General features: G+C 36.7%; 1 protein-coding gene across 16 annotated transcripts in view; it reads left to right on the forward strand.

Annotated features, from left to right (window-relative positions):
* The window catches only part of LRRFIP2 (LRR binding FLII interacting protein 2), a 125,430-nt gene that overhangs the window by 41,596 nt on the left and 56,558 nt on the right, over positions 1 to 27,276 (forward strand). For 7 of the 16 annotated variants that reach the window (XM_047770020.1, XM_047770106.1, XM_047770052.1 and 4 more), the window contains exons 3-8: positions 11,998 to 12,084; positions 13,298 to 13,348; positions 19,716 to 19,772; positions 19,875 to 19,919; positions 22,870 to 22,938; positions 26,500 to 26,541. In XM_047770020.1, the coding sequence (XP_047625976.1) occupies positions 11,998 to 12,084; positions 13,298 to 13,348; positions 19,716 to 19,772; positions 19,875 to 19,919; positions 22,870 to 22,938; positions 26,500 to 26,541 (351 nt within the window). The remainder of the gene's footprint in view (positions 1 to 11,997; positions 12,085 to 13,297; positions 13,349 to 19,715; positions 19,773 to 19,874; positions 19,920 to 22,869; positions 22,939 to 26,499; positions 26,542 to 27,276) is intronic. The other 9 variants (XM_047770114.1, XM_047770132.1, XM_047770152.1 and 6 more) reach the window with 5 other exon arrangements.

The raw sequence follows: 27,276 nt of genomic DNA on the forward strand, positions 1-27,276 counted from the left end.
TTTTTTTCTCCTATGATATATGTAACTCATGTTTCTTAGTGTCACCTTAGTAAATATTTTAAAGCTCTTAGATATAACTTTCTGTTTACTATGAATATGAATATTGGTTCATTTTTATGTGAATAGTAACAGTATGTAGTAACCACACAAAATTTTACTTTTTTTAAAATTATTATTATTTTTTTAATTTTCCCACTGTAGAGCAAGGGAGTCAGGTTATCCTTACATGTATACATTACAATTACATTTTTTCCCCCACCCTTTCTTCTGTTGCAACATGAGTATCTAGACAAAGTTCTCAATGCTATTCAGCAGGATCTCCTTGTAAATCTATTCTAAGTTGTGTCTGATGAGCCCAAGCTCCCGATCCCTCCCACTCCCTCCCCCTCCCATCAAGCAGCCACAAGTCTCTTCTCCAAGTCCATGATTTTCTTTTCTAAGGAGATGTTCATTTGTGCTGGATATTAGATTCCAGTTATGAGTGATATCATATGGTATTTGTCTTTGTCTTTCTGGCTCATTTCACTCAGTATGAGAGTCTCCAGTTCCATCCATGTTGCTGCAAATGGCATTATGTCATTCCTTTTTATGGCTGAGTAGTATTCCATTGTGTATATATACCACATCTTCCGAATCCAATCATCTGTCGATGGACATTTGGGTTGTTTCCATGTCCTGGCTATTGTGAATAGTGCTGCAATGAATATGCGGGTGCACATGTCTCTTTTAAGTAGAGTTTTGTCCGGATAGATGCCCAAGAGTGGGATTGCGGGGTCATATGGAAGTTCTATGTATAGATTTCTAAGGTATCTCCAAACTGTTCTCCATAGTGGCTGTACCAGTTTACATTCCCACCAACAGTGCAGGAGGGTTCCCTTTTCTCCACAGCCCCTCCAGCACTTGTTCTTTGTGGATTTATTAATGATGGCCATTCTGACTGGTGTGAGGTGATATCTCATGGTAGTTTTGATTTGCATTTCTCTTATAATCAGCGATGTTGAGCCTTTTTTCATGTGTTTGCTGGCCATCTGTATATCTTCTTTGGAGAAATGTCTATTCAGGTCTTTTGCCCATTTTTCCATTGATTGATTGGCTTTTTTGCTGTTGGGTTGTATAAGTTGCTTATATATTCTAGAGATTAAGCCCTTGTCCATTGCATCATTTGAAATTGTTTTCTCCCATTCTGAAAGTTATCTTTTTGTTTTCTTTTGGGTTTCCTTTGCTGTGCAAAAGCTTTTCAGTTGGATGAGGTCCCATGGGTTTATTTTTGCTCTAATTTCTACTGCTGAGAAAATATTCCTGATGTTGATGTCAGAGAGTGTTTTGCCTATGTTTTCTTCTAGGAGTTTGATGGTGTCCTGTCATATATTTAAGTCTTTCAGCCATTTTGAGTTTATTTGTGTGCATGGTGTGAGGGTGTGTTCTAGTTTCATTGCTTTGCATGCAGCCGTCCAGGTTTCCCAGCAATGCTTGCTGAATAGACTTTCTTTTTCCTATTTTATGTTCTTGCCTCCCTTGTCAAAGATTAATTGACCATAGGTGTCAGGGTTTATTTCCGGGTTCTCTATTCTGTTCCATTGGTCTGTCTGTCTGTTTTGATACCAGTACCACACTGTCTTGATGACTGTGGCTTTGTAGTATTTCTTGAAGTCTGGGAGAGTTATGCCTCCTGCTTGGTTTTTATTTCTCAGGATTGCTTTGGCGATTCTGGGTCTTTTGTGGTTCCATATAAATGTTTGGATTGTTTGTTCTAGTTCTGTGAAAAATGTCATGGGTAATTTGATAGGGATTGCATTGAATCTGTAGATTGCTTTGGGTAGTATGGCCATTTTTACAGTATTGATTTTCCCAATCCAGGAACATGGAATATCTTTCCATTTCTTTCCATCTTCTTTGATTTCTTTGATTAAAGTTTTATAGTTCTCGGCATATAGGTCCTTTACCTCCTTGGTCAGGTGTATTCCGAGGTATTTGATTTTGTGAGGTGCAATTTTAAAAGGTATTATATTTTTGTATTCCTTTTCTAATATTTCATTGCTGGTATACAGAAATGCAACTGACTTCTGAATTTTAATCTTATATCCTGCTACTTTGCTGAATGTATGAATCAGTTCAAGGAGTTTTGGGGTTGAGTCCTTAGGGTTTTCTATGTATAGTATCATGTCATCTGCATACAGTGACAGTTTGATCTCTTCTCTTCCTATACGGATGCCTTTTATTTCTTTTGTTTGTCTAATTGCTGTGGCTAGGACTTCCACAACTATGTTGAAGAGCAGTGGTGAGAGTGGGCATCCCTGTCTTGTTCCAGATTTGAGTGAGAAGGCTTTCAGTTTTTCCCCATTGAGTATGATATTTGCTGTGGGTTTATCATAAATGGTTTTGATCATATTCAGGAATGTTCCCTCTATACCCACTTTGGCGAGGGTCTTGATCATGAATGGATGTTGGACTTTGTCAAATGCTTTTTCTGCGTCTATTGAGATGATCATATGATTTATGACTTTTTTTTTTGTTAATGTGGTGTATGATGCTGATTGATTTGTGTATGTTGAACCATCCTTGTGAACCTGGGATGAACCCAACCTGGTCATGGTGTATAAGTTTTTTGGTATGTTGTTGGATTCGGTTGGCTAAGATTTTGTTGAGAATTTTTGCATCTATATTCATCAATGATATTGGGCGATAGTTTTCTTTTTTGGTGGTATCTCTGTCTGGTTTTGGAATGAGGGTGATGGTGGCATCATAGAATGTCTTTGGGAGTATTCCTTCTTCTTCAACCTTTTGAAAGAGTTTAAGGAGGATGGGCACCAATTCCTCTTTATATGTTTGATAGAATTCACCTGTGAAGCCATCTGGTCCTGGACTTTTATTTGTAGGGAGTGATTTTATGACCTCTTCAATTTCATTTCTAGTGATCGGTCTGTTCAGTTGGTCTGTTTCTTCTTGATTCAGTTTTGGCAGGCTGTAAGATTCTAGAAAATTGTGCATTTCTTCCAGATTGTCAAACTTGTTGCCGTATAGTTGTTCATAGTATTCTCTTATGGTTTTTTGTATTTCTGCTGTATCCGTTGTGATTTCTCCTTTTTCATTTATAATTTTGCTTATTTGGGTTCTTTCTCTCCTCTTTTTAGTGAGTCTGGCCAGGGGTTTGTCAATTTTGTTTACCTTTTCAAAGAACCACCTCTTGGTTTTATTAATTTTCTCTATTGTTTTTTGAGTCTCTATTTTATTGATTTCTTCTTTGATCTTTATAATTTCCTTCCTTCTGCTGACTTTAGGACTTTTTTGTTCTTCTTTTTCGAATTCATTTAGGTGGAGGGTTAAGTTGTCGATTTGGGATCTTTCTTCTTTTTTGAGAAAGGCCTGTATTGCTATAAATTTCCCTCTGAGCACTGCTTTCGCAGCCTCCCATAGATTTTGAGCGGTTGTGTCATCATTATCATTTGTTTCAAGGTAGTTTTTAATTTCCTTCTTGATTTCCTCATTGACCCATTGGTTTTTAGTAGCATGTTGTTTAGTCTCCATGTAGTAGGTTTTTTCTCTTTCCTTTTCCCATGGTTGGTTTCTAATTTCATGGCATTGTGGTCCAAGAAGATACTTGAGATGATTTCTATGCTCTTAAATTTATTGAGATTCGCTTTGTGTCCCAATATGTGGCCGATTCTTGAGAATGTTCCATGAGCATTTGAGAAGAATGTGTCTTCTGCTTTTTTTGGATGTAGTGTCCTGAAGATATCAATGAAGTCCAACTTTTCTATTGTTTCCTTTAGGATCTCTGTTGCTTTATTGGTTTTCTGTCTAGAGGATCTGTCCATTGATGTGAGGGGGGTATTAAGGTCTCCTACTATGATTGTATTCTCATCAATATCTCCCTTTATGTCTGTTAATATTTGTTGTATGTATCTGGGTGCTCCTGTATTTGGGGCATATATGTTGATGATAGTAACGTTCTCTCCTTGGATGGATCCCTTAATCCTTAAGTAGTGTCCTTCTTTGTCTTTCTTTATGTCTTTTGTTTTAAAGTCTATTTTGTCTGATATGAGCGTTGCGACTCCTGCTTTTCTGTCATGTCTATTGGCGTGACATATTTTTCCCCACCCTTTCACTTTCAATCTATATGTATCTTTTGCCCTAAGGTGAGTTTCTTGTAGGCAGCATATTGAAGGTTTTTGCCTTTTTATCCACTCAGCCACTCTGTGTCTTTTGATTGGGGCATTCAGTCCATTGACATTTAAGGTGATAATTGATAGATGATTATTTATTGCCATTTGAACCTCGGGTTCCAGTTGATTCTATGGTTCTCCATTCTTCCTTTCTTTTTTTCTTTTTTTTTTTTTTTGGTTGGATGGTCTCCTGTTATTATCTGCTTGAGTGTATTTTTTTTTCATTGTTTGCAAATGCAATATTTGGTTTTGGCTTGTGGTTGCCCTGTTTTTTAAGTATGCTAACCTCTTCCCATAATTGTGTGTTTTAGCCTGATGGTCCTGTAAGTTCAAACACTTCATTACTATATTAAAATTAAGAAGAGAAACATACAAACAAACAAAAAGGGTTATTTACTTCCTAACATCCCTTGCCCACATTTTATGGTTTTGATGACTCTTTTTTATTTTTTTCTTTTTAATTTTATTTTGTTTGAGGCCTGTTCATGATTAAATCTGTATGCTGGCTTATTTGAGTGACTGCTCTCTGATTGCGGTTTCCTCAGTCCTAGTTCTTCCTCTTCTTCTTTTTTCTTTTCTTTTTTCTTCCCTTTCCTTCCTTTCTTTTTGGTTTAGAGAAGCCCTTTCAATATTTCCTTTAACCTGGGTTTTGTGTTGCTGTATTCTTTAAGTTTTTGTTTGTTGGAAAAAATTTTAATTTCCCCTTCTATTTTAAATGATATTCTTGCTGGATAGAGTATTCTAGGTTGCATATTTTTTCCTTTTAGCACTTTAAATATCTCTTGCCATTCCCTCCTGGCCTGTAGTGTTTCTGTAGAGAAATCAGCTGATATTCTTATGGGGGTTCCCTTGTAGGTAACATTCTGTTTTTCTCTTGCTGCCTTTAGGATCCTCTCTTTATCACTAACTTTTGCCATTTTTCTTATGATGTGTCTTGGTGTGGGTCTATTTGGGTTCAGTTTGTTTGGGGCCCTCTGTGCTTCCTGTATCTTGAACCCAGCATCCTTTAGATTTGGGACGTTTCCAGCGATAATTTCTTCAAATATATTTTCCATCCCCTTATCTTTTTCTACTCCTTCTGGAATTCCTATTATGCGTAGATTGGCCCACTTTATGTTATCCCATAGGTCTCTTATATTGCTTTCCAGTTTTTTGATTCGGTTTTCTGTCTGTTGACCGGATTGAGTGATTTCCATTATTCTATCTTCCATATCACTGATTCGTTCTTCTGCATTATTCATTCTGGTTTTTACTGCCCTTAGTTAAGTTTGCATCTCTGCAAATGAATGTTCTAGTTTTTCTTGGCTCCTCCTTATATTTTCTAGTTCCTTTCTGAGGGTATCTGCATTACTGTTCATATCTTCTCTTAATTCCTTCAGTATTTTCACTATTTCTCTTTTGAACTCCAGGTCTGTCAGACTGCAGGGATCTGTTTCATTGTTGACTGTTTTAGGTGAGTTCTCCTGTTGGTTTGACTGGGGGTGATTTCTCAGCTTCTTCATCTTGCTTGTTGTTTTCTTTCTCCTGAGGGAGTTGTACTCTCCGTGACCGGGCAGTGTTTGCCTTGTCACTGCAGTGGAATATTTCCTGAGGGCTGGCGTTGTTGGTCAATCTTTTTTGAGGCAGTGTGGCTTTTATGGAGTGTTGATGGAGCTAACAGTGTTTCTTTGAAGCAAAGGAGGGCTTCCTGAGGGCAGACAGGACTGGGAGGTCCACACCACGATGGTAGCAGATTTCACCTGGTCATGCAGATCTTGCTCTGGTGTTTTTAGGCTGTGGGGTTCTTGCAGGGGGTTGGTGGTGTTGGGCAGCTGTTCCTCAGGAGTGCAGCACCCCCTGGGGGCTGGAGCAGCTATCTGGGTCACTGAGAACCTAAGAGGCTCTTCCCTAGGGCAGCCCAACTCAGAAGGACGGCCTGCGAATGTAGTCGGATCTTTTCACAGTCTGGCCAAGCTTGTTGCAGCTTTTCTGGGCTGCAGGGGGTCCTCCAGGGGGCTGGTGGTGCTGAGCAGCTATTCCGCGGGAGTCCAAAATCCTTTTTTTTTTAAGGGTTACACCCATGGCACATAGAGTTTCCCAGGCTTGGGGTCTAATCAGAGTTCACAGCAAAGCTGGAGCTTTAACCCACTGATCAAAGCCAGGGATTGAACCCATAAACTCATGGTTCCTAGTTGGATTCATTTCCACTGCGCCGTAATGGGAACTCCCATGATACAAAATGCTGATGGTAGAGGAAAAGTCCCTCAAGTAGAAGCACTCAAACCATAGTACATGTTTAGTTCTGATGTTTTTCATTGTATGGTTCCTAATTATTAGTTGAGTGATAAAGTGAACATTCAACAAATTTAGGTTTATGACTTAACACAATCTAAAGTGTTTGTTCCAGGGGTGAACAAGGCCCACAGTTTTTTGCTGTCATTTTATTTCTCCACATGCCCCAAGCATTTAGTGAGAAATAGATTTAATTCTATACAAATATATCTTTACTTTTTGTGTTTTTATCTTCACAGCTCTAGGAAGAATAAATTTCCATACCTGTCCAGTTACATATGATTTCCTTTAATCAGCTTTTATGTGCCTAATATATGAAAGCATAATGATCAGGATAATGTTTAGAAACCTGGTCCAGTGCTTACTAGATTTCACAAGTTACTTCTGAACCTAAATTTCCAGTTCCTGAATTTTCCTATTAACTTAATTTAAAAGTTTGGGCCTTATCAGTATAAAGACTGTACAAATAGTTAAATGATTTAAATTCCTGAGTACTTCTGATTTCATTCATGTTTTATGCTAATTTTTACATTAACTTTTTTGGTGGTAAAATATAATTTATCATTTTAATCACTTTTAAGTATATAGTTCAGTGGCATTAAGTACATGTAGATTGCTGTGCAGTCATCACCACTACTCTGCTTCTTCAGAACATTTTTGTTTTTTTTTTTGTCTGCACCCACAGCATGTGGAAGTTCCCAGGCCAGGGATCGAACCCACGCCACAGCAGCGACCTGAGCCATAGCAATGACAATGCCAGATCCCTAACCCATTGAACCTTCAGAACGCTTTCATTATCCTTACTGAAACTCTGTACCCATTAAATAGTAACTCCCCATTCCCTCGCCCCCCAGCCCTTGGAAACCACTGTTGTGCTTTCTATCCTCATGGTATTTCACTGTTTTGGTACCTAAGTATCAGTTAATATTTGTCTTTTTGTGTCTGGCTTATTTCACTTAACAGTGTCTTCAAAATTCATCCATATTGTAGCATGTGTCAAAATGTCCTTCCTTTTAAAAAAACTGCATAATATTCCATTGTGTATGCATAATGCATTTTGTTTATCCATTTATCTGCTGATGGACATTTGGGTTATTTCAACCTTTTGGCTATTACAAACAATGCTTCTATGAGCGTTGGTGTACAGATATCTCTTTGAGTCTCTACTTTCAGTTCTTTTGTGTATGTATACAGAAATGGAATTATTGGATCAAATGGTGATTCTGTGTTTAATTTTTTTAACCAACTTTGTTTTGAATTTATTAAATCCTTGTGGTTCTTTCTTGTCTTAACTTTATATATGTATATATTTCAGAGTGGGTTAAAATGAATCTGTAGTAGCTCTTTCATGAAATTGTATTCTGAAGGGAAAGTGCTTAGTGTTGCTACTTAGAAACAAGTTTTGTGTACCTATAATTTGACTATTTAAAAATATGTCAGTATAGGGAGCTCCCCTTGTGATGCTGCTTGTTAAGGTTTTAGCATTGTCTCGTGGCAGCGTGGGTTCAGTCCCCAGCACAGCAGTGTAACGGTTAAGGACCTAGTGTTGCCACAGCTCTGGCGTAGGTGGCAACTGCAGCTTAGATTTGATCCCTGGCCTGGGAACTTCCATATGCCACAGGTGTCAGTATAAGAACAGTGTACATGTCTTGTCTACTAGATTGGAATCACCATTAGCTCCTTGCTACTCCTGCTATCAGTCACCTGGGAGCAATGAGGAGAAAGAAAAACAGATAAAGTAGTTTTACATCCTCTTTATCATTGTAAAACTGGCCTTATTCAGTACCCAGGGAAGTAACATCGGAGTTTTGCATAAGGGTGGCTAAGTAACAAAAGGAAGGGTGTTTTTTGTGGCTCTGAAGCCTGTGTTCTTTCTCTTACACAGCAGTTAAGTTCTTTCCCTTTTGTTGTGCAAAAAGTTGTATGAGAGAATAGATATCAGTTACCTAAAATTTAGATTTGGTGAGAGAGGTCCTGTTTTAGAATAGATTGTGCAGAATTGGCCACAGATCTTAGAAGGATGAAATTGGCATTCTTGATAATTCTAAGTGAAGCTACAAGTGTGAAGCTAATATAAGTGGAAATGAAAATTCCTACACATTGCTTTGGTTTTCTTAAATTAAAAAAAAAAAAGAGGTTTGAAACTTTTCCCCAGAAAAATGATACTTTGTAATTTTAAAATGTACTTATTATCTGCTGTATAATACAAACTCTGGTAAGAAAGTCATGAGCATTCATAGAGGGCTGAGGAAGGTGGGGAATGTACGTTTTTAAAAGATAGACACCAATGTAAAATCCATGTCAGAAGACAGATTGCTCTGGAGATGTTAGTGTGAGGACTTGAGGTTGGTAGATTACAGTTTACATTGCAGGGTTGTTGCTATTAAAGGCCAGTTAAACTGACTAGGAAATTGCCAAAATTGGAATAGTTGAATAAGTAGTAGCTGTTAAACTGTCTCTTCTTAGAAGCCTGCTGTGACCTTCCTTGCCAAGCAAAACTAATTGCTTCTTCCTGTGTGCTTCCTTCCTTTTAAGCATTGGGTTTATCTCCCTCAGCTAGACTGTGAATCTTTAGGATAGCAATGGCATGTGTTACTCTGTATTTTCAGTGCTTAGTATAATTGCTTATACACAGTAGACCTTTTTAAACATTGGCTGAGTCTCTTCCTAGTGGGAGACTTGGGCAGAAATGTAACAGCTTGGGAAGAAGCAGCTATGTAGTTATCAGCTGGTGGTGGCGGGGGTGGGGTGGAGGTGGGCAGGGATTTGAATCAGAGATGTGGCCAAGAACCGAGGAAACCACTGTAAAAGAAACAAGAGAGAGAATTTTTTAGTTGCATGTGGTACATCAAGCTATTTCCTTGGCTCATTTCCTTGATACTTTGGCCCATGGCCTGAAAACCTTTTGTATATTTAGCAAACACTGAGGCATGAAAGTTGTGGGGTGAAAGAAGCATGTAATTTTAATATCATATAATTCCACATAACATGTTTAATACAGTGTGATAAGCCACAGTGGAAAACGTGCATAGAGGATTATTCTGTGAAAGGGGAACTGGGGGAAATCTTCATAGAAGGTAGTATGTTGGCTGCATAAGAGAGGAGGGAGAATATTTCCTGCCAACAGTCTATGAAGAGAGGCTTAATATCCCAGCAGGAGAGATGGAGTCCAGGAAAGGAGGGAGGTGGATGCAACTGGTGGAGGCAGGACACTTACTGGGACATAAGTGGAGGTCTGCCTGGGAGAAACATGATTTCTATTTTTGCTTTTCTTCTCTTGTCTTCTCTTTGTACTAGTCTGTGGAATTTTTGCTTTAACCATGAGTAATAGGGAGCCACTGGAGGATTTTACACAGCAGAATGAATGGCATGAACAGAAATGTGTTTTGAAAGTCAGACTGGCAATCATGTGATCACATAGAAGATTAATTGTAGGGCAAAATCTGGAGTTAGGTAGATGGATTTGGAGGCAGTTGCAGTATCCAAGCAGGAGATAAAGAATTCCTGTTGTATGATTTCATTTGTACAATAAGTGCAAAAGAGGCAGATTCATAGAGACAGAAAGTAGGTGAGTGGTTGCTAGAGGCTGGGGCTGGGTAACAGAGAGTGACTACTGATTTGTAAAGGTTTTCTTTTTGGGGTGATGAAAATATCATGGAATTAGATAGTAGTGATAATTGTGCAACTTATATGAATATACTTAAAAACTCTTTTCCATTTTATATTTTACTTATTTTCAGAGGGTGTATTATTTTTGTTATTCTTACCAGTTAAGTTATTCTTTTTCTTATGCTATATAAAATATTTAAAGGTATATAAGGCTTTCTTCTTTATAAATTTTATTTGCATAATATATACAATTTTAATATAATGCTAATTTTTAAAGAAAATTGAAATGTAATAGATAATACTAAATGGTAAAGATGAAAGCCATACACAATGGGATAAAGCATATAATAAATTTCCTATTTGTCTCAGCATATTTTCCATTCCACTTTTCCAGAGGGAGACACTTAATCTGTTTCTTAAGATCCATGATATAATTGTCTGAATGTAATTGTGTTTAAATATATATATTTTATTCTGTAAAAAAAATATTCTGTGATAATCTGTGGGAAAGAATGTGAAAGGGAATGGATGTATGTACATATATAACTGAATCTCTTTGTTAGACAGTAGAAATTATCACAACCTTGTAAATCAACTATACTTCAATAAATTTTTTTTAAAAAAGAAAAAAAAATGAACTTGCCAAATTTCTTAGCAGATGACAAGGCTTAAACAACTCCTCATTACAGACCGCAGCCATTTGTTTTAACTAGAATAATTGTCTTTGAATTGTCAAGATGTGCCAAACAAATTACAGATTTAATGGTATCTATTGACATCACCAACCAATCTGTCTTGGACAGTCTTCAGTGTGGATAATGCAATGCAATTTTTTTTTTGTCTTTTGTTGTTGTTATTGTTGTTGTTGTCGCTATTTCTTGGGCCGCTCCCACGGCATATGGAGGTTCCCAGGCTAGGGGTTGAATCAGAGCTGTAGCCACCGGCCTACGCCAGAGCCACAGCAACGTGGGATCCGAGCCGAGTCTGCAACCTACACCACAGCTCATGGCAACGCCAGATCGTTAACCCACTGAGCAAGGGCAGGGACCGAACCTGCAACTTCATGGTTCCTAGTCGGATTCGTTAACCACTGCGCCACGACGGGAACTCCAATGCAATTTTACTAATTCCACAAAAGTACAATATGTTTTTGGATTCTATTTCTATAGGCCCCTGTTGTTTTTCCGTCTTTTAAAAATTTACTTTAAGATGGTGTTTCCTCGGCGCATGATTTTTTTAAAGTTAATAATTAAAAAAATAACACCCATGGCTAGCCTTACGTGGTAACAATCATTTCAAAACACACAGACATGTAATAGATCATTATGTTGTAAATAGACTTACATAATGTTATATGTTAATCCTTTCTCAATAAATGGGGCGGAGGGGAGAATTAAAAACTCACTGAATTGTATGGTTTAAAGTGGTGAATTTGATGGTATGTGAATTATATCTCATTTGAAAGAGAGAGAGAGAGGAGTTCCTGAAACAAGTAGGAAGAGTGAGCATAAAGAAAGCTGAGGAGAAACTTAGTAGTAGTAGAGAATTGTCAATACTTGGAGACTAAATATTGGCAATGTCTAAAATGAAATAGAGACTGGCCCTGAGGTTTCTAATGTGTGTGATTGAATTGATGGAGAAAGAAATTCTGGAAGAAGCAAGTTTGGAAAAACTTACAATGAATTATGTGAAATGTTTTGAATGTGTAATCAAGGCAGGCAGTTGAAGGTAAAGGCCCAAATTTCAGGAGAGACTCTGAGACTAGAAAAAGAAATGAGTACAGAGGAGGAGTTGACTGGAGAAGTTAGTCAAACTGCTGATGGATGACATCTTATCGCTCACCCTTTTTGGAAAGTAATATCCCATTTGCTCCTTATCCTCAAAGCTGGTCTGGACATGTGGTGGTTGTGGTGGTGGTTTTTAAATAAAGTTGAATCTTTATATTACTTTTCAGGCAGAGGCACGGCTGGCAGCAAAACGGGCTGCCCGAGCAGAAGCAAGAGATATTCGCATGAGAGAACTGGAACGGCAACAGAAAGAGGTAATTTGGTGGAATAGCCTTAATTTTATGTTAGTCTCAAAAAAATCAATACTTGGCTGGTTTACTTCTGGAGTAAATCTAGTTTCTTTTAAAACACTGGGAATAGAATAACTTGATGTATTTATTTTAACATGCCATTCTGTGCCAACAATTTAAATGCAATATTTGTTTTAAATTGTAACAGCAAAACATACATAGCTTTTACTTTTTAAAAGTTATTATTGTGTTAGAAGTACTTATAGTAGCTAAAGTAGGCTTAGAAATGACAGTTACTTATTGTGGTCCTAAATGTCCTAGAATTTTGACTGATTATATCTACATTGTAAATCTCTGTGAAACCATACAGTTCTTATAGTTTGTAAGCATATTTAATAACAGAGGAAAATTCATATAAGAAAATGGCAGAACACAACTATAAGACTAGTGGGACTCCAGTTTTGTGTTGCAAAATTAGTATCCAGGTATAGGTCAAAACCTACTGGAAAGAAGTGATAAACCAATACCGTGGTTTATCTATGGTGGAATTATGGTTGGTTTTATGTTCTTATACTTTTCTATAGTTAATACTTTCAGTACGTTTTTATTATCAGAAAGGAAAGCAAAAAAAATTTTTTTTTCTAAGTAAGCATATAGAAATTGGGATGCCTTAAAATGAAAGAAATATTCTTTTTACTCTTTCCTTCTGACATTGACCTGGCTCTGAAAAGTCCCATAAAATATATTTCTGATGTTGTATTAGTATGAAGAGGGGAAGAAACCTGCAGGGCTGTATTAAACACTGTATTCTGAGGTTGGTGGAGTATCTTCTGTTAATGAGTTAAAGAGATATTTATAGAGTTCTTATTATCAAAGCTCAAGAACAAAACCAAAAACAGTTAACATGTTTTATAGCCTCAGATATTAAATGCAATTCTTGGCTTGAAGTGAAAACGTTACAATGGGTTGTCTTTTATACTACTAAAATTATAGTGAACTATAAGGATACGGTTATTAAGTGTAAGTTTTATTTATAGTTCTTTAAATTACAGAGGGCCATATATCTCTTTATTATTGAACATGTTTAGCTTAATGTGTTCTGTATTTTGAATATGTAACCTAACTTTGAATTAACAATCTTTGTTATTCAGAGTAAATGTACGTGATTAATTTTAAGACTTTTGGTAGAATGCAGTATGTTGGGAACTTTAGTTTATAAAACTTTTGCAATTTGTAGCACTCTCATCATTCCTTTGATGGAAAATGGGGACAGATTCAGAAGTGGCTGGTAGGCCAGGATTGCCTGCCTTGCATGTTGTGATCAGTTGCTAAAATAATACAATCTCAAAGTAAAACATTGACTAATGGTTTGCAAAGTAGAAGTGTCGGCATGTTTGAACCTAAAGGTCAGAGAGTGTCTCTTCTGCCTACAGCGGACCAAATGTGTGCGTGAAGTCCAACCCTTTCTGTTGTAGTTATAGCCTCACACTCATCTCATGAATGCTCCTGACCAAGAAAGATTTGAGTAGATGAATGTGTTTTGTTTCTGTGGGTTGTTCTTCTCCCCCTTAAGTTTGTCCCTTTCTTTTCCCCTCCCCTTCCTTTCTCTCTCCAGTCTCTCTTTCCTTCCCTCCCCGACTCCCTACCACCCCTGCCAGCCCTTCCCTCTCCCCACTCTTCCTTTCTCTCTTTTCTTAAAATGAAGTCAGCAGGGTCTTAACTGAGAAATGACCAGTCATTCTTTCATCTCCTCTGAAAATTACTTTTCTTTTTTCATTTCTTTCAGTTCCTTTTCCAGTCTACCATCACTCCCAAATTTGTTAGCTACAAGAGCAAATTGTAACCAGTAGAGTACTGGTTCCTGTGAATCATTCCTAAATGTGAACTTTTTTCACTTTTGATAACTTCCCCACTGCCTCCTATTGCAGGGATTCTTAGCTGGGTGTGTGAATAGGCTTGGGAGATAGGCCATGAAGCCTTAAAATATCATTCAAGATTTTGAATATATGTATACTTTCCATTGAAATGCCCAGATATTTCTATCAGATTCTCAAAGGAATCTGTGATTCCTAAAGATTAAGAACCACTGTCTAATTGCTACTAAACAAGCAACTTTCCTAAACAAATCCCTTCTGTAGTAGCATTTTGAGGTATATCCAGAATTAAATTATTTATGACCATACTGGCCTACAAATTTAAAACTATCATACTTCTCATTGTGATACTTTAGAAAAGAGAGAAATAAAAAAGATCTTTGCTTAAAATAAAGTAACTCCTTGTGTTTGTGTTTGTTATTTTGGAGTGAAACCTGTCCTTGTTACTAATGCTGGCTTAATTATTTTTATTTAAAGTGTCTTTTGCATGTAACTGGTTGAATATTACCAATGGTGTCTTAAGAATGTTTTGCATGAATAAAAGAAATAATTTTCATTTGCAAAAGTGGAAATACTAGTTTAATTTTTTTCTTTTAATTATGTATACAGTTCTCAAATTAAATTGCCCAGGATTTTAATATCTTAGGGCAGGCCAAAACATTAAATAGAAGAAAAGCCTATGTTAAAAGTCTAATATTTGGGAGTTCCCGTTGTAGCTTAGCGGAAACAAATCTGACTAGCATCCATGAGGACGCAGGTTCGATCCTTGGTCTTGCCCAATGGGTTAAGGATCCGGTGTTGCCATGAGCTGTGGTGTAAGTCACAGACATGGCTTGGATCTGGCGTTGCTATTGCTGTGGCATAGGCCGGCAGCTGAAGCTCCAGTTAGACCCCTAGCCTGGGAACCTCCATATGCCATGGGCTTGGCCCTAAAAAAAAAAAATCTAATATTTGATTCCTATATTCAAAGGGCAGGAAGATAAATAAATATATATATTTATGTATATATTTAATTTCTGTGAAAGGTGTACAGTTCAGGCAGTGAGTGTGCTCAGTTTTCATGAAAGGGGGAGCAGTTTGTGTTAGAGGATTAAAATGCAGGTGGCAACTAACCCGAGTCTTGAATAATAGCTAGGATTTGCACATGCAGAGAAGGTGGGGTTTAGTTTCAGATGGGAATAATTAAGGTTCTAACCTCTTCCAACACTTGCTTTTACTCCTTTTAAACTGATTTTTCCTCTCACTTATCTTATCCCTGTCTCTCTGGCTACATTCTGTCTAGGAACTTATGGTAGAAGTTGGTGGGTGATAGTCACAATATAAAATATAAATTACTAATGTGTAACAACATAAAAATGCATATACAAACAATTGGATTGCCAATTATTAGAAGGAAGAATCTTCCCATGTTAAAAATTTCTCTTGGAAGTTCCCTTGTGGTACAGTAGGTTAAGGATCTGGCGTTGCTACAGCTGTGGCATAGGTCGCCAACTGTGGTCCAGAATCAGTCCCCGGCCTGGGAACTTACACATGCCACAGGTGCAGCCAAAAAAAAAAAAAAAATTCTCCTGATTTAACATTGTTTTGTCTGGGGAATGGGATGTTGGATGTGAACAGGGAATCAAGGGCAGGAGTCTCAGGAGTGAAGCTAACATTGAGTGCGTGTATTGGTGCCCATACTGTGCCAACACTTTTCACACATGTATTCTTTCCACATTATAAGAGCAGTGCACTAGCTCCATTTTATAGGCAGGTGATAAAGGATTGGTAAAGTAAGCAACTTGCTTAGTCATTGGCAGAGCAAGAATTTGAAGATATGAGAGAGAATCATGTATGCTAATAATGGATTGGAAGGTAGAAGGACCAGGGAGATAAAGGCTATGTCTTTTCAGATAGTCTTAGGCTAGCCAGTGCTTCTGTTTTTAAACTGGATGTCTGAATCAGTGGCATTATGGTGACGTGAAAGAGTAAATGCAGTTTCTGAAGTTTCCTAATTTAAAACTGAGGGAATGGTTCCCGCCTCAAATTAAGTATTTGTTGACAGAGAAGCTGACCAGGTGTATTCACAGGGCTGTCGGCTTTTTTTTTTTTTTTTTTTTCCCTCAATAAAACCATTTTACCCTCACTTCAGGTGAACTTTTAAAAACGGAGTATGCTTCATTTCCATTAATTTAATTTAAGTGTATTAAAACATAACATTCCAGAAAACCTTAACAAATTTACATCCATTGTTTAAGGCATTGTCCTGCTTATTCAGTTTTGGATCCTTGATACTAATAAGGACTCTCAGGACAATGAAAATATTTTGTTTTCCTGACTATGGAAGAGAGAAATACTCTGCCATGTAATTGATATTTAAAAACACAGTTTGTTGACTTTTTCTATTGTCTTCTGCTTCTATTAATTCAAGAAAAACCAACTGTCAAATTTTTTCTTTTTTGGTGGGGGGGGGGGGGTCACACCTGCAGCATGCAGAAGCTCCCCGGGCCAGAGATCAAACCTGCACCACAGAATATTTAACTTCTAGGCCAGCAGAGAATTCCCAGTTGTCAATTTTAATACTACCCTAGAAATACCTGGGAAATGAGGCTTTTTTTTTTTTTTTTTTTAATTCCAGAAGAGGAGAAAGCCCTGAGTAAAAAGCAGAATACCTTGCCATTCTCTTCATGTTCTTTCTGTGTAATCAGTCTGGATTTAGCCAGGGTAGGTGCAGTGGTCTGGTGAGTCAGAAGATCTGAATGCTGGTCCCAGTTTTCTGACCATATTGATTGCTGATCTTTTTGTCCTGCAGTTTTTTTGTACTATAAAATGAAGGAATCAGGCTAGATTAACTCTAAGGACACTTCGTCTTAAAAATAATTCCAGGGAGTTCCCTTCGTGGCTCAGTGATTAACAAACCCATCCATGAGGATGCCGGTTTGATCCCTGCCCGCAATCAGTGGGTTCAGGTTCTGGCGTTGCTACAAACTGTCGTGTAGGTTGCAGATGCGGCTTGGATCCTATATTTCTGTTGCTTTGGTATAGGCTGGCAGCTGTAGCTCCTATTCGACTCCTAGCCTGGGAAATTCCATATTAGGAATATTTTAGGTACGGTCCTAAAAAGCAAAAATAATAATAATGATAATTCTAGAGTTGCTGCTGGGATCTTGTCTTTTATACACGTGTCTGGTTCTGTTTCTTCCTATTTGTCACTATCAGAAGTATTCAAGGTAGAGGGAGTAATTAAAGACTACCCAGGAGTTCCCATTGTGGCTTAGCAGTAGTGAACCCAGGTAGTATCCACGAAGACAAGGGTTTAATCCCCGGCCCCGCTCAGTGGGTTAAGGATATGGCATTGCCATGAGCTACCGTGTAGGTCGTGTTGCTGTGGCTATGGTGTAGGCTAGCAACTGCAGATCCAATTCAACCTCTAGCCTGGGAACTTCCATGCCATGGGTACAGCCCTAAAAAAATAAAAATAAAAAATAAATGAATGCAGACTATCTAAACACCTGTCTTTGTATGTAAAAACAGTGCTACATACCAGACGCATAGTAAAATGTGTGCTTTAAGTCTTTTTTGGTGTAATAAAAATTTGCTTCGAGCTTGCCTTACTGTTTGTATGGTAGTCCCTAGCCATATGTGGGTAATTATATTTGGATTTAAATTGATTAAAATAAAAAAATAGAGTTCCTCAGTTGCACATAGAACATGTCCATTGTCACAGAAAGTTCTGATGGATAGTGGTGGTTTAAGGTGTCATTTATGACAATGGGATAAACTGTATTCTCTCAGTTTAAATTAACCAACCTGTATGGTTTACATTTTATCCTGTAGTTTTCTGAACTCTTCTTAGCCCTATTTTTTTTCAAATGGGGCCAAAAAGAAAGCTGTATAAATATAGAGGTATATCAATACTTAATAAGGTATTACTATTTAGAATTATTTTTATAATAGGCATAATTAAGAATAAATATGAATTCATCTGTCTTTGCTGCATCTTTAATGGGATATGTTCTTTAGAGGTAAGTTGTTTAAAAAGCACCCTTGTGTGATAGGTGAAATGAAAAGAAAGGATAGAATAAAGAGAAGATTGGACATTAAACCATGCATGTCAGTCTAGTACCCCAAGTAATACTGGGAGGGGGCATGTAGGTAGAATTAACTTGTCTGTGTTAATTTTTAAGCTGATCAAACTAGTAGCTAAGAACTGGTTACCACTTACTAAACTATACCTACTCTACTGGGCTAACCCTGCCCCCAACCAAACAGGCCAACTTTTGTAGTATATCACGTGATAGTCAAAGGAAGATATTTGTTTGGCTTCTTACAAATTACATGTGTCTATTACATAATAAAAATGTGAATCAGTAAATAATTCCTAAAGATCAGAACACCAAATTTGATATTGAATCATTGAATTATGCTGGTGCTTATAAATAGACTTCTGATCAGATTTGATCAAATACATTAATGTACACAGCAGATGACAACCAGGAGTTTTTTGGAATTGTATTCAAAACTCATGACCAAAATAAAATATTAAATTAACAGTGTTTCAGTTGAATTACTGTTTCTGTATTTGAAATGAATGGTCAGGCATAGCCACATCTATTATTAGTTCCACTTTCGTAGTGATCATGCTGTATTGTCGTGGATGTTGAAGTATTCATTTTGGAAAAAGCAGTGTTGATTAGCTGTGAACCCAGTTGGACGTTGTGTGTAGACTCTTTTAAGTCAATGCAAATTACTTTTGTACTTTATTTTTATTTTTTGCCTTTTCTAGGGCCGCTCCCACAGCATATGGAGGTTCCCAGGCTAGGCATCTAATCAGAGCTGTAGCCACCAGCCTACACCACAGCCACAGCAACATGGGATCCGAGCCGAGTCTACAACCTACACCACAGCTCATGGCAATGCCGGATCCTTAACCTACTGAGCAAGGCCAGGGACCGAACCCTCAACCTCATGGTTCCTAATCGGATTCGTTAACCACTGTGCCACGACAGGAACTCCACTTTTGTACTTTAGACTGCGAAATTCTGACAGGTCAGAAGTTCCTTACCGTTAATTAGATTCTAGGGACTAGTCATTTAATTTCACATAACTCAGTACTTAATGCTCTAGTGCTAATAGCTGAATATGGAAAAGTTTAGAATTAATTACATTTAATTTAGTCAGCTGTTAGGCTATGGTCAGTATTTTTTTACAGTCTTCGTAAGGTATGACATTTGAGGTAACTCTCAATTGTAAAGTATTTAATTTCTTCTGATTATAAGTAGTTTTTCATATTAACAACAAACAGGGCTATTTTATTTAGTTTCATTTAGTTCTTTTCCAGTTAGAGTGGTAAAAGAAAAAAAAGATTTTTTTTTTGTACTGAGCACAAAATTATAACCCAAATCTTTTTAAAGCTGTCACCTTACACTACATCTGTAATAAAATAAACATTTCTTTCTGCCTTGCATAAACTAACATAGTGAAAAAAATAGATCATAGATCAAAGTCTACTTTTAATGCTGATCTCATTTCTGTCTGTTAGGTATACTTATTTTTATCTTGGTATGTTGAGCTCCCTTAGTCATATATAGATTATATTCTACAAGCGATCAAATATATATACACTTGTTCATATATAGGAACATGGCTGCCCCCAATGCAGCTTTTGAGGTTGAGTTGTCTACACCTGCCTGCTGTAGGAAGGTGCTGCTTTGCTCTTAACTGATTGCTCTTTGCTCATTTGTTCTGATAGACAACTCTCTGTTCAGTTATTAACTCTCCATGTACTTTCTCCTTTCCCAGGAAGATTCAGAAAGGGCCAGGTATTCCCACCGGTCTGGTCATCAACGTCCTTATCTGGTTTGTAATAACCTACAAACTTGCCTCTAATACTTTTCCTTGTCAACATACTGTAGTCACTCACAAACCTTTACTATATATATATTTTTTTATTTTTATCAGGGAGTTGAGGATGCGTTGTCCATTCGAAGTCTTGGCAGTCACAGGGTTGGTATTTTAAGTTATTTACACTCCAATAGCAAAACTATCCCTTTGCTTTTAAAAAAACAAAAAAGCCCAAAATATTGGCAAAATCCTTTCATTGGAAAGTCATGCTTTCTCTCAAATTATTGCTATAAGTAAATCAGTTCTAAAATCATGAATATTTTCACCTTTTAACATGTATTTACTCTTTTTCTATAAAAGAACCTTTGATTTTGGAAAATCACCACAAAATAATGATTGATTTTATAGAATGACATCTTGCATGGTTCTAACTTTCAGATTTTTCCTACTTTCATATTTTTTAAAATGACTATTAAATAAAATTTATTTTGGTGTTTGGATGACTAATTATGGTTTTATCACATGGAAAAATTAAGCTTCTGATTTTAAAAATTACTGTCTTGTCATATTTGTAGAAATTATCGTGCTTCAGCATTTCGATTAACATTTTGTAGTTTGTCTCAGGTTTTTAACATATATTGTTGTAAAAGATAAATGAAAAGTCACTCATTAAAAGCTTGGGTATTGCGCCAAGGCACTGATCTCTCTCCTTAAGGAATTGTGCTCTAAACCTTAGAGCAGTGCTTTTAATTTGCACGTTGATAACATTGTGTATATATTTACATCTAGACTTCTCATCAGTAAAATTGTCTTTCTTGTCAAGGTCTATATTTGTTAAATCTTCCCAAATCTAGTTTTGTTCCTATCTTCTATAATATATAAAAATACGCTATAATAAACTAAGTGTCTTCTGGTGTAGTAATAGTTAATGTGTTTGTGTTCTTAAATAGTCTTTTACTCTGGTTATATTACTTATTGGTGAACATAATCTACTGTCTTTATAGAGTAAGTTAGTAAACTGCTTCTTGGATCATAAATATTTTGTTTAATTATAAAAGTTTAGACTTATAAGATTTTTATAAGGCCTTTATAGAAATCTAATCAGTAGTTGAAGAATGATTTTGCAGGAGAAAAATTCAAGATTAATACATTTGTCATGCTTCTCTTTGGAGATTATTTTTTTTCCACAGGAAGTTAGTCAACAAAAGCTTAAATAGTTGAATCTTGACTTTTAAAATAATCTTATCTCCCTCCTTGTAAAAAATGTATTACTTTTCCCTTTACTTTTCATTGTAATGTTCATAGTGTGAAGTTTTACACAGTTGTTATCACGCTAGTAATGTTTAAATTTGTATGGGAAACTTGATTATATATTAGTTTAACTTAATAGTAAAACCATCCAAGTTCAGCCTAATTTAGGAGCCTTTATTTAAAATGAATCTGCAAACAAACAAAAAAGAAACCTGCAATTAAATAAATAGGGAATTGTTTATCCAGAGTGTCTATAGAGTGATGAGATTGATTTTCCTTTTATGGAAATTATATAATTAAATAAATTTAAGATATAGCTAGAATTCTCACGGTATTTTATTTCATTACAGTAATTATTACTGTTATGGAAAAAAAGAATAAAGCTCCTAGTATTTAAAAAAAATCAGTTTGTGAACTTAAAGATTAATAAAAAATTTCACACTGTAGAGGAAACTTTATATTTTATTTGTATGTGTACATTTAGCACATTTAAAATATTTAGACATTCCTGGCAGTGTCTGAAAGCACAGTAATAACATTGTTTAAAAGGAATATAATTGACATACCTTTTTTTTTTGACTAAATAATATTTGGAGTTGTAAGTTTTCATCAAATTATTTGCTTTTCAAAATAAGCTTACCATCTATATTAAACTGAATATGTAGACAACTTTCATTCTGGGTGAAAATAAATGTGATGACTTAAAAACACCTAAATTTTGGGGGTTTTGTTATATTATTTGGAGGTTTTGATATTTCTCTGCCTTTTTTTTTTTTTGTCTTTTTGCTATTTCTTGGGCCACTCCCACGGCATATGGAGGTTCCCAGGCTAGGGGTTGAATCAGAGCCGTAGCCACCGGCCTACGCCAGAGCCACAGCAACGCGGGATCCAAGCCGCGTCTGCAACCTACACCACAGCTCATGGCAACGCCAGATCGTTAACCCACTGAGCAAGGGCAGGGACCGAACCTGCAACCTCATGGTTCCTAGTCGGATTCGTTAACCACTGCGCCACAACGGGAACACCCCAATTATTTTTTTGAAACTTATATTAAAAAGTCTAGGAGTTCCCGCAGTGGCACAACAGCATCAGAGGTGTCTTGGGAGCGCTGGGTCACAGGTTCAATCCTTAGAATGGCACAGTGGGTCAAGGATCCAGTGCAGCTGCTGCTTAGGTTGTGACATCAGCTTGCATCTGATCCCTGGCCTGAGAACTCCATGTACCATGGGGCGGCCAAAAATGAAAAAAAGTAAAATAAAAATAAAAAATAAAAAGCCTTATATGTGATATATAAACATTAGCAGTGTCTGCATATAAGGCAGAAGTATTTACGGTTTTATGCCCTATTCTTAGGACTTTGATCTTTTCTTTTGTCCAGTTAACTTTCAGTTTACTTGAAAGGTGTCCTCTCAGAAGCTATTTGAGCTGGAGATGGCATCAATGTTACGTTCTATATAAAAATAAAAAGAGCAGAATTAGTTCAAGAGTATGAATGGTAGGTTTGGGGGAGGAAGATTAAGTCAAAGCCCCAAGATAAGAATTGAAACACTCTGTTTCTTTAACAACAACAACAACAAAAAATCCTTAAAAAAAAATCTTACAAATGCTTGGTCACTGCTTTATATAATGAAATACAAGATGACTACAAGGGAGAGGCCCAAAATTAGAAAGTGAGGTGATACTGAATCAGAGTGGTAGGAATGGATACACTGCAGTTGTCATTGGTAGAGATTTTTACTGGTGTTTGTATTAGTTCCTATTATGTATCATTGACCTTAGCATAATTTTAATGAATTTAATTTTAATGTGCTTGCAATTTGTGTTTTGTTATCTACTCCCACACTGTTTAAATCCCTGGAAGAGCCCATTGAAGGACATAACAGGGACACACTGGAGCGGAGCCAGTACACCCAAAAGGAAGGAGATCATGGTGTGTAGCCCAGAAAAGTGTACAGTGTTAGTGCTATGCTTTCACTGTTGAAGCACAGAGTTCTGGGGGCTTGAGTAATAGATACATTCTAACAGAAACTAACACTCGCTGAGCTTTGTCTCTAAAATATGTATATATATTTTTTGTAGGATATAATGGCATGTTTGGAAGTATTTTATTCAGCTAGAGCCCTTAATATTTTCAGTTCTCCCTCTTTTGATGGATCATTTGTTTTTAAACAACATACATATCATCTGGCATGTTTTGGAGGGTTCTTTTTGTTTACTTAGTTGTTCTAACAATAGTTAGGGATGTCCAAGTTATGGATTTTCCTGCCAGACTTCCCAATTTTTGTAACCACTTGAGCTCTACATTGTATTTTGGAAAAGGAAAATTAAAATAGTTTCAGTTCAACTTGTTAAATCCTATGTTTTTACAAAGTGTTGTTATTACATAGAGGATGAGAAGAAAAAAGATGTAACTGATTGTTTCATTGAACTTAGCTGGTTTTGAAGGATGGAATTGTTTATATGCAAGAATGTGTGGTTTGAGTAATACATGTTTTGGTCATGGTTTTCTTTATCTTTTTATTTTATTTTATTTTTTGTCTTTTGAGGGCTGCTCCCGCCGCATATGGAGGTTCCCAGGCTAGGGGTTGGATCGGAGCTCTGCCACAACCACAGCAACACCAGATCTAAGCTGCATCTGCGACCTACACCACAACTAACAGCAGACATGGTTTTGGTTTTTTTTGCCTTTTTTTTTTTTTAGGGCCGCACCTGAGGCATATGGAGGTTCCCAAGCTAGGGGTCCAAGCAGAGCTGTAGCCATCAGCCTACGCCACTGCCATAGCAACTCTAGATCTGAGCCGCGTCTGTGACCCTTAACCCACTGAGCAAGGCCAGGAATCGAACCTGCAACCTCATGGTTCCTAGTCGAATTTTTTTCGCTAAACCACAATGGGAACTCCCAGTCACGGTTTTTTTTTTTTTAAACAAAAAAGATGTTATTAACTGAGGAAGGACATAAATAAAACTTCTATAAAGAGAGAACTTTATTTTCAACAAAGTGTCATTTACCACACAATGATATTTCACTATTGCACACCATTTATCACCAAGTACACACCTTTAGGCGATTTAGACAATTTTGGATAAAGAATTTTTTTCCTTTTTAGGCCTGCACCTGAGGCATATGGAAGTTCCCAGGCCTAGAGGTCAAATCAGAGCTACAGCTGCCGGCCTTCGCCACAGCCACAGCAACATGGGATCCAAGCCACGTCTGCGACATTACACCACAGGTCATGGCAACACTGACCCACTGAGTGAGGCAACTGAGTCATCGAACCCGCATCCTCATGGACTCATTTCTGCTGCGCCACAGCGGGAGCTCCTTAAGATTTTTTTTGCACATGTAATAACAGTCTTTGTTGCTTGCCTAATATTTTGTTTTCAGGATAATATAAGAAAAGCATGCAAATGCATATTTTTGCTCCAGTACTTTTTAGTATTTATTACAATATCATTTTCACTGAATTTATACCAGTGGTAAAATGTACCACTTAGCCTTATACTTATGAAATATATTTTTGGGGGTTTCTACAATATCTTTTATAAATGACTAGCTTATGAGCATGAAGGGAGAGGCTTTGTTGTATTTGAATTGCTATTTTAATACTTCATTAAAACAATGTAATTTGGTCTTCAAGTGTATTATAAGACTTAATATTGCAAGAAATACGTTTTATGCCATGATCCAGTATACATATGCAGATATGTGCCTGTATATCCATAAGTATATTATGACTTAAAATTGCAAGAAATACATTTTATGCGATGATCCAGTATACATATGCAGATATGTGCCTATATATCTATAAGTATATAAAAATATTATTGAAACACGTTTCACAAAATAATATTTACACTTACTATATGTGATACATGCCAGCATATTCTCTTTTTTTAAAAAATTCTGATTGAAGGAGTTCATGTTGTGGCTCAGTAGAAATGAATCTGACTAGTATCCATGAGGACACAGGTTTGATCCCTGGTCTCTCTCATTGGGTTAAGGATCCGGTGTTGCCATGACCTATGCTGTAGATCACAGACATGGCTTGGATCTGGTGTTGATGCGGTGTAAGCCAGTGGCTGCAGCTCTCATTCAGCCCCTAGCCTCGGAACCTCCATATGCCGAGGGTGCGGCTCTAAAAAGACAAAGGAAAAAATGCTGGTTGAACCCATAAATTGATTTTATGAACTACTACCTGTTGCATCCCGATTAGAGAAGTGTTATTTTAGATCAAGTTTTTGACTAGTGTTGCCTAAGATCCTAAATGGCTGTAAGAGTTGCAAAAAAAAATATCTTTACACGAGAAACTCGTATATTGCTTTTATTTCTTTTTTACATTGTTTTAGTGTTTTCATTGCTCTTCTGGGTAAGAACACTTTAAAAAACCTGAGCCAAAATGCTTAAGAAACAAAGTTAGGAAACCACAGATCTGAGTAGTTACTATTTAATTCAGCTTCTCAGATTTGAAATGTGATGTTACATGTATTATTTTCTTAACTGTACATGAAATGTTTTTTTTCTGGTCTTATTATAAATTTCACATTTTTTCCTTTCTTCCTTCCTTCCTTTCTTTTCTTTTCTTTTCTTTCTTTCTTTTTTTTTTGTCATTCGTTTTTTTAAGACCACACCCACAGCATTTGGAGGTTCCCAGGCTAGGGGTCCAATCAGAGCTACAACTGCCGGCCTACACCACAGTCACAGCAACTCGGGACCCGAGCCACATCACCAGATCTGAGATACATCTTCAACCTACACCACAGCTCACGACAACACCAGATCCTTAACCCACTCAGTGAGGCCAGGGATTGAACCTACAACCTCTTGGTTCCTTGTCAGATTTGTTTCTGCTGCGCCATGATGGAAACTCCATACATATTTTAATTTATATTTAATGCCACAATTATATGTAGACTATGCTTTCTATACTTTGCTCTAAGTTTCTAGTTTTGTCCAGTGTTTTTTTTTTAATAGGGAAAGTTCTTCAGGAAAGAGATTTTTCAGGTGTGTGTCCACGAACTGATATAAGGGAACTCTCCCCATTTTGATTCTGCAGTATTTTTTTGTAAGCTTGATTATATTAGTTATGTGTTCTTGCTTCATTGCCATGTTCAAATGTTGGAAAATGATGGTGACAGTCACAGTAATACAAAGGAAAACATCTTTTGACTTAATTCCTGCATTTAAAGTCTTCCTTGGGTGTATTGTGTTGTAATATACTAGGATGACTCATCTTACCATTACTAATTATGAATTCTGTTTTTGAAAGAGAACATGAAGTTTTGCATATACATATAATTAAGCAATAACCTATACTAGGAAAGAGTGAGGGGGAAGAATATTCTTTAATTCAAATGTCATAGCCTTTGTGTTTAATAATTTTGGACTCTTAAAATAGTGGTGATTTTAAATAACTTTATGAATGTTACTTTTCCCCCTCTTTATATATCTGATTTTGGAAATCCAACCAACTTTCATTTTCCTGAAATCCAGTATGATGCTCTCAAGGATAGACCATCAAGACTTTCAACATTAGTATGTCGTGCATGACTTTGTGTTGAATGTAGAATATTGTTTTATAAACACCTGATAGTGGTAACCATAGATTATGACTAACTTTTTCACAGGTTTGTTATGATGTTGTATGACTAACAAAGCAAAATCTCTTGGTTTGCAATTGTGGCATAATTTAGCATTTGAATAATTTTGTCTTTTAGTATTTCAGAATCAGATAAAAATTACATGCCTCCCTATTCAGGACCAAGATTGGTAGTAATATCTTTTCTTAAAATGATGAGCCACCCCGCTGACACTTACTCATTGCCCTGGAAGATGTGTTTCTAGTAGTTTTGATACACTCTGTACTATGACAGCACAAGCTCTACTGTGTTTCATGGTCTGTGTCATAAGCCAGCAGGTGTAAAAACATCTAGCAGTGACAAATGACACCTGAAATATCATTTTTTGCCTGATTTTATTTGTTTTTAATGGATGTCATTTTGGTCAAGGTAGTTAGCATGTTTTTCTTGGGTTAATATGTCAATAGATTGCCTTAGCTTTTAGACTATATAGACAGTTCATAAATATTTAGGGTAATGTATAAAAGGAAAGATATGCATATGCAAAGAAGAAAATGAGTTTATAATCACTTATTCAGAATCTAGGTGTATTTCAGATGATTTGTGTAGAGCCGACTGTTGATAGCTTTGACACTTCTAGCTGCCCATTTCAGGCCAGCAGTACATACCTAGATTGGACTTCTGATCTGCC

Source organism: Phacochoerus africanus, chromosome 1, assembly GCF_016906955.1.
Source record: "Phacochoerus africanus isolate WHEZ1 chromosome 1, ROS_Pafr_v1, whole genome shotgun sequence".
NCBI classification, from domain to species: Eukaryota; Metazoa; Chordata; class Mammalia; order Artiodactyla; family Suidae; genus Phacochoerus; species Phacochoerus africanus.